General features: G+C 36.7%; 1 protein-coding gene across 3 annotated transcripts in view; it reads left to right on the top strand.

Moving 5' to 3' along the window:
- The window catches only part of Ddx10 (DEAD-box helicase 10), a 341,323-nt gene that overhangs the window by 22,099 nt on the left and 306,492 nt on the right, over positions 1-12,732 (top strand). For all 3 annotated transcript variants that reach the window (XM_074066768.1, XM_074066769.1, XM_074066767.1), the window contains 2 exons: positions 1,185-1,347; positions 6,762-6,846. In XM_074066768.1, coding sequence (XP_073922869.1) covers positions 1,185-1,347; positions 6,762-6,846 — 248 coding nt within the window. The remainder of the gene's footprint in view (positions 1-1,184; positions 1,348-6,761; positions 6,847-12,732) is intronic.

Genomic DNA, 12,732 nt, shown 5'->3' with positions numbered 1-12,732 from the left:
CTAATGTCCTGAGACTGATTTGCCTGAGTTTACATTGGTGGTCTGCAGATTCTGCTTTCTCATGTGCCCCTTTATGGTAGCCCTTTCAATACCTTTATAATAAAGAGGCATGAGTCCATTTATACCTGATCTTACTGGTACATTGTCTCGGAATCAGAGACCATCCCTGGCATTATAGTATTGCTGTTGAGAAAGTGAGTGACTCTTATGATTGGGTAACAAGTCATTGTGCAATTTAGGTGGTTTCCCATTCTGGTCATCTTTCCTTGTGACTTTTGGCATATTTAATAGAAGTTCAAACAGATACTCTTAATACCAAGGTTAGAAATGATGCTGAACTTTCCCTCTGTCTGGCAGTCCATAGTATCCATTTACATATTAATGAGAAATGAAAACATTTGTTAGCTCCTTCTAGGGTTGTACATGGAGATGTATTTACAGTAAAATTTATGTCTAACAGTTATTAAATCCTAATATTTGTTGCTTTGGTCAGTTCTGAGCTAATAATTTCTCAGTCTGAGAAGAGAATATAGTGTAAAGATGCAGAAAATGAAAGATAAAACTGACAGCATTTTCCTCGTGGAGTGGCTCAAGTGGTAAGAGTGTCTGCCTATCAAGTGTGAGGCCCTGAGTTCAAACTCCAGTATCTACACACACACACACACACACACACACACACACACACACACACACCGACAACATTTTGTTGTAGAAATTTATGATTTATAATGGTCAATAAAATAATTTTAATATGCAGTTCTGTGGGGTCAGGAAATAGAAATGAGAATTAAAGAAGGAAAGGAAATAAAACTTTCTGTTAAAGAGGAGTTTCTTCATGTATTTTTCACTTGGTTTGTGGATATCAAATACCTGCTATTTGTAAGAGAAAAGTGTTTATTTTAGAATGTCAGTTTTAGAGAAATTATATTATTGCAGCTATTTGAATATGAAGAGATTTCAGATACCAACTTAAAAATTAAGAACATTTTTCTTTTTTCAAAATTCTTTTAGGAGTATATGAATAAAAATGTTTGAAGATTATTACTCCAGAGTACATTTCTACTCCATATTGAAAAACTTTCAATTGGTGAAATTTGTGTATCTTAACACATTTTTGTTGCTCATCTTGTAAGCCTTATTGCTGTCATCCAGAGGCACCAAGCTTATCCTTCTGTTCACATCAGGTGCAGTACTTGTACAGAGTGTTCTGCAGGCTCCGTCCTGGTATTTCTATCCTTGCTCTTCATGGCCGACAACAGCAGATGAGAAGAATGGAAGTCTACAATGAGTTTGTCCGCAAGAGAGCTGCAGTACTCTTTGCTACTGATATTGCAGCCAGGGGGCTGGGTAAGCAAACTTTTGGGCTGAAATTTCTGTGATTGTGGGAAACATAATTTACTTAATAGGGTGTATTTTTTTTTTTTGGAAAATAATAGACTCAAGTAATTGGGCTGTCTTTTCTCTTGCAAGAGAGAAATTAGCAAATTGTTAACAGTTGACTAACATTAGGAACGTATCAGTGAAACATGCTGTAATATCTGCAACTTTTGTGTTCTTTTGTTTCATGATAATTGCCTTTCAGAATCTTGATGATCCTGTAGAATCATCAAAGGAGTATTAGAGGTTTAAAGCATGAAAAATTCTTGCATTGAAAACTGGAAACATGTTGAAATTGTAATTTATTTAATAAGAAATTTCAGAGAAGTCCAACTTTTTGCCAATCATTCTAATCTGTAATTTAAAACCACTACATTAAATGTATTCAAATTTTATTTTTAAAAAGCTGCTGTATTAAAATGTAGCTTGTGGCCTTGGGGGGTAGGATAAAGATAGAAATAATTAGGAAAGAGAACTAGTTTAGAGATTGGAACAAGAGATGAGAATATCTTGAATTCTTTATGATCACCTTGCTTTATTGTATTTGTTTATTATGTCAAATTTTAAGCAAACACAAACAATAGGTCCAATGTACTATCATATACATATTACTCCACTTTAATTATCTTTTTCATGATCCTCCTTGTCCTCCTTTCCCTTTTAGGTTATTCTAAAACATATCTCAGAACACCATACCACTTCTTCAGTGTGTGATTGGAGACAGTAGCTATCTATGCATGCATATTTTAAAGCTTTTAAAATTTTTTCTCAGCCCTACAACTCTCATCCCTAATCCCCACCATTCTTTAATTATATAATTTTGAAACATTTTGATTGTGCCTTTTTCTGTTTAGATCTGATGTTTAGTAGTTCAGGTCAACAAAAGCATATTTTATTTCTTGTAGTATTGGAGATTGAACTTAAAGCCTTGTGCTTAAGTGCTCTACCACTTGAGCTACTCCCCTGGCAACAACAAATGCACATTTTTGAAATTCTTTTATTGTTGGTTGACAGTTGGACACCTGCCTAACATTTTTTTCTTTTATTCATATGTGCATACAATGTTTGAGTCATTTCTCCCCCTTTCGTCCCACCCCCTCCCTTACCCTCTCACCCTCTCCCTCTCCCCCCCACCCCCTCACTACCAGGCAGAAACTATTTTGCCCTTATCTCTAATTTTGTTGTAGAGAGAGTATAAGCAATAATAGGAAGGACCAAGGGATTTTGCTAGTTGAGATAAGGATAGCTATACAGGGAATTGACTTGCATTGCTTTTCTGTACATTGTGTTACCTTCTAAATTAATTCTTCTCGAACTAACCTTTTCTCTAGTTCCTGGTCCCCTTCTCCTATTGGCCTCTGTTGCTTTAAAGTATCTGCATTAGTTTCTCTGCATTGAGGGCAACAAATGCTATCTAGTTTTTTGGGTGTCTTACTGATCCTCATACCTCCCTTGTGTGCTCTTGCTTTATTATGTGATCAAAGTCCAATCCCCTTGTTGTGTTTGCTCTTGATCTAATGCACATTTTAAAGTAAAGTTTATTCTTTTTAAGATTCCTATTCATTGCCAGGTGCCCAGGACTCATGCATGTAATCCTAGCTGGCCAAGGGTCAGAGATCAGCAGAATTGTGGTTCAAAGTCAGTTCCAGGCAAATAGTTTGTGAGAACCTATCTCAGAAACCCATCTTAAAACAGGGCTGGCAGAGTGGCTCAAGCAGTAGGAGTGCCTGCCTGGCAGGCATGATGTCCTGAGTTCAAACCCCAGTGCCAGAAAAAAAAAAAAAAAAGATTCTTACTTGTTTAAAAAAAAAAAATTACAATTTGAAAGAAAAAAAACCACACGTACTGCATCTATTTCCAGTGAAAAGACAGTAATATTTAGTTATGTTTTCTTTGATTTTGTTAAAGAAATCAGTTAATCTAGGCAGGGTTTTTTTTCTTCTTTTGGTGGTACTTCAGCCATGCCTCCAGCTCTAATGTAGTTCCTTCTGTGTCCTTTCTCTGTCTTGTTTTATTCCTTTCCCTCTACCAGACATAGTTACTCTTACATATTTGGGGTGTTACTTTTTTTTTTTTACTTATTTAACTTTATTTTTTTATTGGCATATATGAATTAAACAAAGTGAGGGGTTTCATTGTGGTATTTCTATGTGCTCATGTAATGTACTTTGATCATATTTATCCCCTTTCTTACTCTTTCTTATTCCCCTTCTCCCAATCCCTTTAAACTTTTGTTATAAACTTTTGTATGGTTTTCATTGTAACCTTTTCACATGTACTACAAAGTACTTTGATCATACTCCCTTCTGCCCTTTTCCCTCTTCCTCTCACTGGTTCCCCAGTGGCTCTGTAGCGATTGTTTACTGTTGAAGGAGTGGAGTTGGTATACTGATGAGATTGTTTCCCTGCAAATAGTCCTCCATTTATGTTTGTCTCTTTGTTTTTTTGTAAGATCTAGATTCTGCCTGTGAGAGAAAATGTGGTATTTATCTGGCTTATTTTGCTTGACATGATCTGTAGTTCTATCCATTTTCCTACAAATGTCATCATTTGATTTTTTATGGCTGAATAATACTCCATCATATACACATACCATATTTTCTCTATTCACTTATCTGTTCATGGGTACCTAGGCTGACTTTATAACTTGGCTTTTCTGACTAGTGGTAGTACACATGGGTGTGTGCAGGTTTCTCTATTGTATGTTGTCTTTCTTTCCTTTTAGTTAAGGGTTCTTAACCTCTGATTCACAGAGCTTTATGGTGGAATTTAGCAGGTCTGTGAACTGCTAAATGGGGATGGGGAAAACATTCTGTATTCTCACTGGCATTTAACTGAGGTTTAGCATTATGAATATAAGCAACAAACTATCATAGTTTCAGTAGTACTTGCGATTTTGTTACAAGTTGAAATGTATCTTTCCAGAGACCTATCTTTCTCTTGGGTTTTTAAAAAAAAAAATCTGTTCTCTCATAATTTCCTAAGAGTGTATGGTAGTTAAACTTCATGTCCTTCTGTGTTTGATAATAGCCTATTTTGAGTGATAATGGGAACAAGAATAGATTGCTAGGTTGAAATAGTTTTCTTTCAGAGTTTTGTAGATATTTTCCATTGTCTTTCTATAATCAGTTTTCTGTGGAAGATATTTGCCTTATTCCTTTTTGGTAACTCTTCTCTTTTTCTGGATATTCTTATATAATTTTCTATTTGTTCACATTGTACTGACACTTTATGAGGTCCCACTTGTGCAAGCATTCACTGTAGTTTTTCAGTCTAGACTGGCATTTCCATAGAATTTTCTGTGATTGTTGAAATGTTCTGGCTGCACTGTCCAGCAGTATATCTTTGTTGAGCAGGTGAATTGTGGCTGATAGAACTGAGGAAAGGTTGAACTTAATTGTATTTAATCTTAATTAAACTTGGATACTTAACATATTGAGCAGTGTAATAGAGTCACAGGTTATAGGAGGATTACCTTTGAATTGCTTCTTTGTGTTTTGGTTACTTCAGTATGTTTTAACTATGTACTGATTGCTTCCTTCCGAAAGAGTTAGGGTACTTAGATTCTTATACCCTGTCTTGGTTATTCTCAGTTATTTACTGTCTTGTTTCAAAATCTCTTCCTCCTCTTGTATACTCTTTTCATAAGACTATTTGATGTCTTTGATCTTCTGATTTTCTTGTTTTTTCTCTCCCATTATCCATCTTTCTCTTTTTCTTTCTGGATGATTTGTTAAAACTTAAAGTTTTAAAGTTCTAAGATCTCTTTTCATCCTCTTGGTGTTTGATAGGTACAGTGTTCTTTTTGCAAAGGCAAGAATTTTTTTTTTTAGATTCTCTTCTTGCCATTGTTTCTGTTTCTGCTGTTTATCATTTGTCTTTCATGTTTGAGACTCAGTTGTCTGCAATTGGATGTCTTTTTATACTTATTAGTAAGGCACCAAAAGCCTTTTTGAAGTTTGTTAACTAGTGGCTGTCAGTGTGAGGGGATTTGGACAAAGTTGATCATTTTGTGAAGGGCTCAAAATGTTCTTTTTGTACTTTTAATCTCTCCAGAGGGGAGAACCTGATTGTGATGAGAATTAAGCTTGCTGCTGGCTCTGAGGAAGCCTAGCAAGGAATTCAGCATCAGACCTCCCAGGCAGCATGCAAACTTTCCCTCAGTGTACCTGTTTTCCATTGGCTCTGGTGCTCCTGCCTTCTGGAGTATCTGCTTTCCTGGGCTCTGAAGCCTTTCTCCAGCATAAGACTGTTGGACCCAGCTGTACAGAACAGGGAGGGGATCTGAGTTCCAAGTGCTATTTTCAACCTACTTACAGCCCTGCTACATGTCCTGACTTCTGAGGTCCTGAGCAAGAATTCTTCTCAATTATTTTTTTCTTGACTTTCTCCCATATTGAAATTCTACCCTTTTGAGTAGATTTTTTTGATTTATTGATATTTATAAGAGTCAAAACTATAACTGTCTTCCAACACAATTTTCTTCTTTTTCTTTTTGGTGGTACTGTTGTTTGAATTCAGGGCTTCTCACTTGCTAGGCAGGTGCTCTACCACTTGAACCAAATCCCCAGCCCTTTTGGGTTTAGTTATTTATTTGGGTAGGGTATTGCTTTTTGCCTGGGCAAGCCTGGGACCATGAACTTCCTATCTATGCCTCCCATGTAGCTGGAATTACAGATATGTACCACCATGCCCAGTTTTTTTGTTAACTTTTTGCTCTTGCTGTCCTCAAACCATGATCCTCCTGAGCGTCAGTGCTTGAGCAGCTAGTATTACAGGCAGGAGCCAATACCTACATCCTTTCATCTTTTTTGTGCTCAGCCCTTTTTCGTGATGGTGATTGATCTGAAATCCACAGCAAAACCCATAATGACTAGAGGTAGTTCTCTTAAGAAGTTAAGAACAGAATTCTCTGGAAAGGAGTGAAGGTTGCTATAGCCTTAAATATATAGGGAACAATTATTGCTAGGAAGCAAGGAAAAGGACCTAGAAAGACTTCACTAATTCACCTGGAGGTAGGACTAGCAGGAAAAGTAAACCTTCACTTAAATTCAGAAACCCATTTTATAGTTCACTGGGACCTGTGACGAGTGTTCTTTTAGGTTATCAAACATCAGGGTATTTTATTATTTGTCTGTCTGTTCTGTGTCAGATGTGAAGAAATCTTCACATTCAGACACTCATTAATTTTAGTTCACTTTGACCAAGTACAGAAATGTTTAGCATTTCTTGATTCATGCAGTTACTACTTTCAATTAAGTTCACAGTTGATAGCTCTTAAGTTTCATGTGATGGAAAGTCTTGGTAAGCAATATTGTGAAATAAAAACTGTGTAGCAGAGCAGATCTCGAACTGATTTCTTTCTTGCCATTACTTCTGTATAGATTTTCCAGCTGTGAATTGGGTTCTTCAATTTGATTGTCCAGAAGATGCCAACACTTATATTCACAGAGCAGGTAGAACTGCCAGGTAGGTGTGCTGGCCCATCTTTTTGCTTTCATTTAACTGGAGATAAACAAAGGAGGAATTAGGTAAGTAAATGCTGTCTTTTTTTTTTTTTTTTTTTTTTAATTTGGTAGAATTGTAACGGTTAACAGCTCTCTGGATAGCATGTAGTAATACTTATCAAAAGCCTCAGTATTTCCTTTTGATTTAATAATTCTGTATCCAGAAATTTATCTTAAGAAAATAGGAGATGAATAAAATTTCAGTAAAGATGTTTGTGATGCTGATATTTATAATAGCTAAGAATTGTAAATAACCTAAATATTAATCATAATAAAGTTACATTTAATTCTGATTAGCCACAGATGAACTATTTCTTCAGTTTTAAATTTTCTTCTCATTTTCCTTGTCATCAAAACTGATTTGTGCTAGTATGGATTTTGGAGTTGGTCTAACTGGACTAGCAATTGCTTCAGATTTCAAGCCTTGAACTTTTAAGGCTTTTATAGGGATTATCTAAGCAAAGACTACCACTCTGGCAGGCTTGACCTCCCCCTCCCCCACCTTGTGCCCACTTCAGGTATGAAAATATTCTCTATTGCTTATCTAGGAAGTCCGTTTGGGGTTTCCTTCCCAGGGAAAAAAATACGTTTTTTTGTATGTGGTGACATTTATTTGTTTGAGCTAAAGTGAAGGTTTTTCATGTTCTTCTATAGCCTAGCAAGAAGTGGAGCTCTTCTTTCCCTATTTAGTAATTTTTGTCAAATGTTTGAGTGTCTAAATATTTTTTGATTTGTATTTACCCCATCAAAATATACTCTGATATGTTCCTTTTGAGCACCATAAAAGAGTGGAAATAATAGTACAGCAGTAAAGGACTATTTTTAAAATAGAGTTTTGTGTACTAGACAGTTCAAAAGTAAGTCTTTTTTTGTCTGTTTTTTTCCTGGCAGTAGTGGGGTTTCAACTCAGGGTCTTGTGCTTGCTAGGCAGGTACTCTGCCTCTTGAGTCATGCTTTTATCCCCAAAAGTAAGTCTTTCAATGGAAATTAATAACATATTTTGAACATGTATTGAGAGTTGGGACTGTGTTCTGTGTAAAATGTCATTGTGTACTCACACTATTCTTTATTTTTTTATTTTTTATTTTTTTCATTTTTCTTTTATTATTCATATGTGCATACAAGGCTTGGTTCATTTCTCCCCACTGCCCCCACCCCCTCCCTTACCACCCACTCCGCCCCCTCCCTCCCCCCCCAATACCCAGCAGAAACTATTTTGCCCTTATTTCTAATTTTGTTGTAGAGAGAGTATAAGCAGTAATAGGAAGGAAAAAGGGTTTTTGCTGGTTGAGATAAGGATAGCTATACAGGGCATTGACTCACATTGATTTCCTGTGCGTGGGTGTTACCTTCTAGGTTAATTCTTTTTGATCTAACCTTTTCTCTAGTACCTGTTCCCCTTTTCCTATTGGCCTCAGTTGCTTTAAGGTATCTGCTTTAGTTTCTCTGCGTTAAGGGCAACAAATGCTAGCTAGTTTTTTAGGTGTCTTACCTATCCTCACCCTTCCCTTGTGTGCTCTCGCTTTTATCATGTGCTCATAGTCCAATCCCCTTGTTGTGTTTGCCCTTGATCTAATGTCCACATATGAGGGAGAACATACGATTTTTGGTTTTTTGAGCCAGGCTAACCTCACTCAGAATGATGTTCTCCAATTCCATCCATTTACCAGCGAATGATAACATTTCGTTCTTCTTCATGGCTGCATAAAATTCCATTGTGTATAGATACCACATTTTCTTAATCCATTCGTCAGTGGTGGGGCATCTTGGCTGTTTCCATAACTTGGCTATTGTGAATAGTGCCGCAATAAACATGGATGTGCAGGTGCCTCTGGAGTAACAGTCTTTTGGGTATATCCCCAAGAGTGGTATTGCTGGATCAAATGATAGATTGATGTCCAGCTTTTTAAGTAGCCTCCAAATTTTTTTCCAGAGTGGTTGTACTAGTCTACATTCCCACCAACAGTGTAAGAGGGTTCCTTTTTCCCCGCATCCTCGCCAACACCTGTTGTTGGTGGTGTTGCTGATGATGGCTATTCTAACAGGGGTGAGGTGGAATCTTAGCGCTCACACTATTCTTTAGAAATTTATTTTCTCATGAGATTTATGAAAAATGGTTCTGCTTTCCATTTTAAGAAGATGCCTGGTATCTCACTGATCTCTTAATGTGTTTAGTATATATTTGGACTATTGTTCAGAGTGAAATCTTCTAAGAAATCATTAGTGGTGGGTGCTGGAACAAATCTTTCCCCCCATGGTTTAATTTCTCTCAGTAAGCATTTAGTATGTGTAAATTTATATATGTATTGACACAAATCTGCAGGACCACACATTTTGTGGTTCTGTTTGTCTTTGGATAGGCAAGGTTGGATTTTGTATCTGACAAATATGTTAGACCAGAGGATTCTTACAACCCTTTTATATGTGGTCATGGACAGGGCAGACTGATTTCCTTCACACAGTATGTTTAGCAGTATTTAAAAATCTCCTTATATGAAATTAATGGACATTATAGTGTATCAGGAAAAGGCCCAAGAAGGCAAAATATCTCAGGGTTGTAGGTTCTGGAGGAGTTTCTGGAAATGTAATGTAGTTGAACATGCTGTGGTGAGCATTAAATTGTGTGTTGATGACTGTGAAGATGAAGAAAACTTAGAGCAATAGTACAATGCCATGTCTGAAAAGGAAATACTAATTTTTAAAGACTGTTTTAATATAATTTCTAATAGTCATTAATTTCTGAAGTACATTTCTGACCCTTTATAATCAATACATTCTGAATCGACTGTTTTAGATGTATAGTCAGTGAAAAGGTTAGCACATACAATGTTTATTTATTTTTTTTCAGGCAGTTTAAAGTTGCCATTAAGGGGCTTAGAGAAAATTAGAAAGTTTGGTGGGCCATGAGACTGAATGATTGAATTGAATAAAGGCTAAATTAAAATTTGAAACTAATTAAAATCCTGTTAGGCTGTAATTAAAACTAGGTTGCCAGATAGTGTTTACTTTGGAATTGAACTATAATAGATGAATATAGAAAACTGAATTCTTTAGCAAAGGAGCTATGGTTGAGAGAACTTGTTCCTCCACCCTCCTGTGTTTTAGCTAAATAAAAACACAAGGTGATTCAGGTACTTGTATTCAAGTGCTTTTTGTTTTTTTTAAGACAGCATTTTACTGTGTAACCCAAGCCGGCTTCAAACTTACACTTCTTCTCCCTCACCCTCCCAGTGCTGGGATTACAGACATGTGCCACTAGGCCTGGCTGTCATTCTGTTTTAATTGATTCATCTGTCTAGATCTATGGCAATTGGTAAATTTCCCGTAACCATTTAACAAAATGATCTCTTTTTCAGATCAGTGAGGCAAGAGATAGGAATATAGTTTCATAATGTAATTCTGACAATTAAAAGCAATTCTCTTTAGGTCTTGTAGTTTTTGGTATTCAAAAAAAAAAACAAGCTCTTTTATTTGTTATAAATGTGCCATTGATAATAGAAAAGACTTGGGAATGGGAAGGAGATACACATCAGATACATCCTTTATTTGGGAGTTTATAGATAACTATTTTCTTCTCCAAAGTACTAAGAGATAAGATCTCAGCAATATTCTGACTTAACCTTATTTGTCTGCTGCATTTTACAGCTGCTGAAAATTTTGAGTAATTTAGGTAGTAGACTGTGATTCCACTAGGGGGCAGCAGAGGCCAAACCTTTGCCTTGCATGTTTGCCTTAACAGAAAAGCTGTAAACTAGTAAAGAGTCCTGATTTGGGAAGGGTTCATGATTTTTAGGAGATTCTGTACTGTAAGGAATCAGTGAGAATTTTTTAAATGGTCTTGAATTGGTGTATAAATTGAAACGAGTGAAGATAAATTTTCCATGAGCATTAAGTTAAACTTACTGTGAATTTCTTAGATATAAGATTGGAACGGTTTTTGCTATTGAAATTCCTCATTTCTTTCAGTCCTTTAGCTGAGATTTGTGAAGGTGCTTTCTTTATAGTCTGTTCCCCCTAGAAGGAAGCTAATGCTTCCTTATGTGCCACCTTCTTTCAGCTGTTGACATCTAGAATCTAGACTTAATAAAAGGACAAAGTAAATCTTTGGTATCTGAAGCAGTAAGGACCTGGGGTAGAGTGCAGCCTGTTTAACTGTAGAGATGTAGATTAGGGGCTGATAATTTTTAGTCTACTGTTTCCCAGGCACTTCTCCCACTCTTGTCTCTCCTATTGTCTACTTAATACATCAGGTCCAGATATCTTTTCAAAAACAAGTGAAATCCTACCACTCTTGATGGCTTCCCAGTTAGAGTGACAGTGACCTCTAGGCCTATACATTCACCTCTCTCCCATTTTGCCTGTTTCTCATGTTCCCAAGGTCATCTCCACACTGATCTTGCTATTTCTTATACGTGATAGGCATGCTCTTGCCATAGGGCCTTTATATTAGCTGTTTCTGTTTCAGTGCTTTCCCCAAGTATCCACATACTTACCTTGGTAGCCTTCTGATTTCACTCCTCCACACCCTGCTCTTTTTTCCTATTGCATTTGGCATGTTCAGATATACTAGAGCATTTACTTGTTTTTCTTTTTCTTGTTTCCCTTTCTCATTACTAGATTATAAGCCCTATAAAGGCAGAAATGTTTGTCTATTTATTGATGTACCCTAAGTACTTAGAAGAGGACCTGGCATATAGTAGATATTGAAGTTAACAAATCAGACTCATAGACCAGATTTTACACAATATACTAATTACTACAGTGTAACAAATTGCCCCCTGGCTTAATGGCTTACACTAGTAATCATTTATCTCAGTTTCGATGGGTCAGGAATCCAGGTTTGGCTCAGGTGGGTTCTTTACCTCTTATTTTATCACAAGGACACTGTCAAGGTGTTACAATGGTACTTTGCAGCTAAAGTGGGGTAGATTCAGTTGCAAGCTCACTCTTATGGATGTTTGCAGATACTTTTCCTTCCTAGCTGTTGGTTAGAGGTATCTCTTAGTTTCTTCTCCTGTTGCTTTCTTCAAAGAACATCTGATGATGTGGCAACTTACTTTGTCACAGAGAGCAAATGAAAGGGTAAAGGAGAGAAAGTTGGAAGCAGCAATGTCTTTTATGACCTAGACATGGAACTCACACTCCATCTTATCTGCAGTATCCTAGTAGTTACACACGTCAGCTCTTTTCTCTCTCTCTCTCTCTCTCTCTCTCTTTGTGTGTGTGTGTGTGTGTGTATAAAAGAGTGTGAATGCTCAGAGGTACAGATTACTGGCAAGTGTCTTAGAAGCTGCCTCCCACATTCAAAGTCAAGATTTAATAATTTCTAGGATAAAAGCAGTCCCAAGGTGTAGGTGAAATAAAAAATCCAATACCTGGGTCATTTCTTGGCACATTTGAGGGTGCTCTGGGCCAGGTAAACACAGAAAATACAAAGTGTGTGTGAGATATCACTTAAAAAGATTGTCCATTTGTATGCTTGTTCACAAAGCTCACCAGAGAAATGTACCTCGAGTCCAGGTTGTGACAACCCTGGTGTGTCCTATCAAAAGCGTCTCACAGATGAGGAGTCATGCTAGCAAATACCGTGCTTGGTTGCCACGGGTCTGTTAGTATTTCCATGAGATTCGACCTATCCTGTCCCTTAACCTCTGTACTACACAGGGAATGGATAGGTTATGGATAAGCACATTTATTTCCAAACGCAATAAATATTTGTTAAGTGAATAAATGAGTGGGCTCATTTAGCCCATAGAGTAACCTTGTGAAAGAGGTTTTCTTTACATAGTCTCTTTCCAGAGACTTTAACATAAAGTATATCTAAGATTGCTCAGTTTACTTAAGTACC

This window comes from Castor canadensis, chromosome 2, assembly GCF_047511655.1.
Source record: "Castor canadensis chromosome 2, mCasCan1.hap1v2, whole genome shotgun sequence".
Classification (NCBI taxonomy): domain Eukaryota; kingdom Metazoa; phylum Chordata; class Mammalia; order Rodentia; family Castoridae; genus Castor; species Castor canadensis.
The sequence above is the reverse complement of the archived record's forward strand: the minus strand, read 5'-3'. Positions and strand labels throughout refer to the sequence as shown.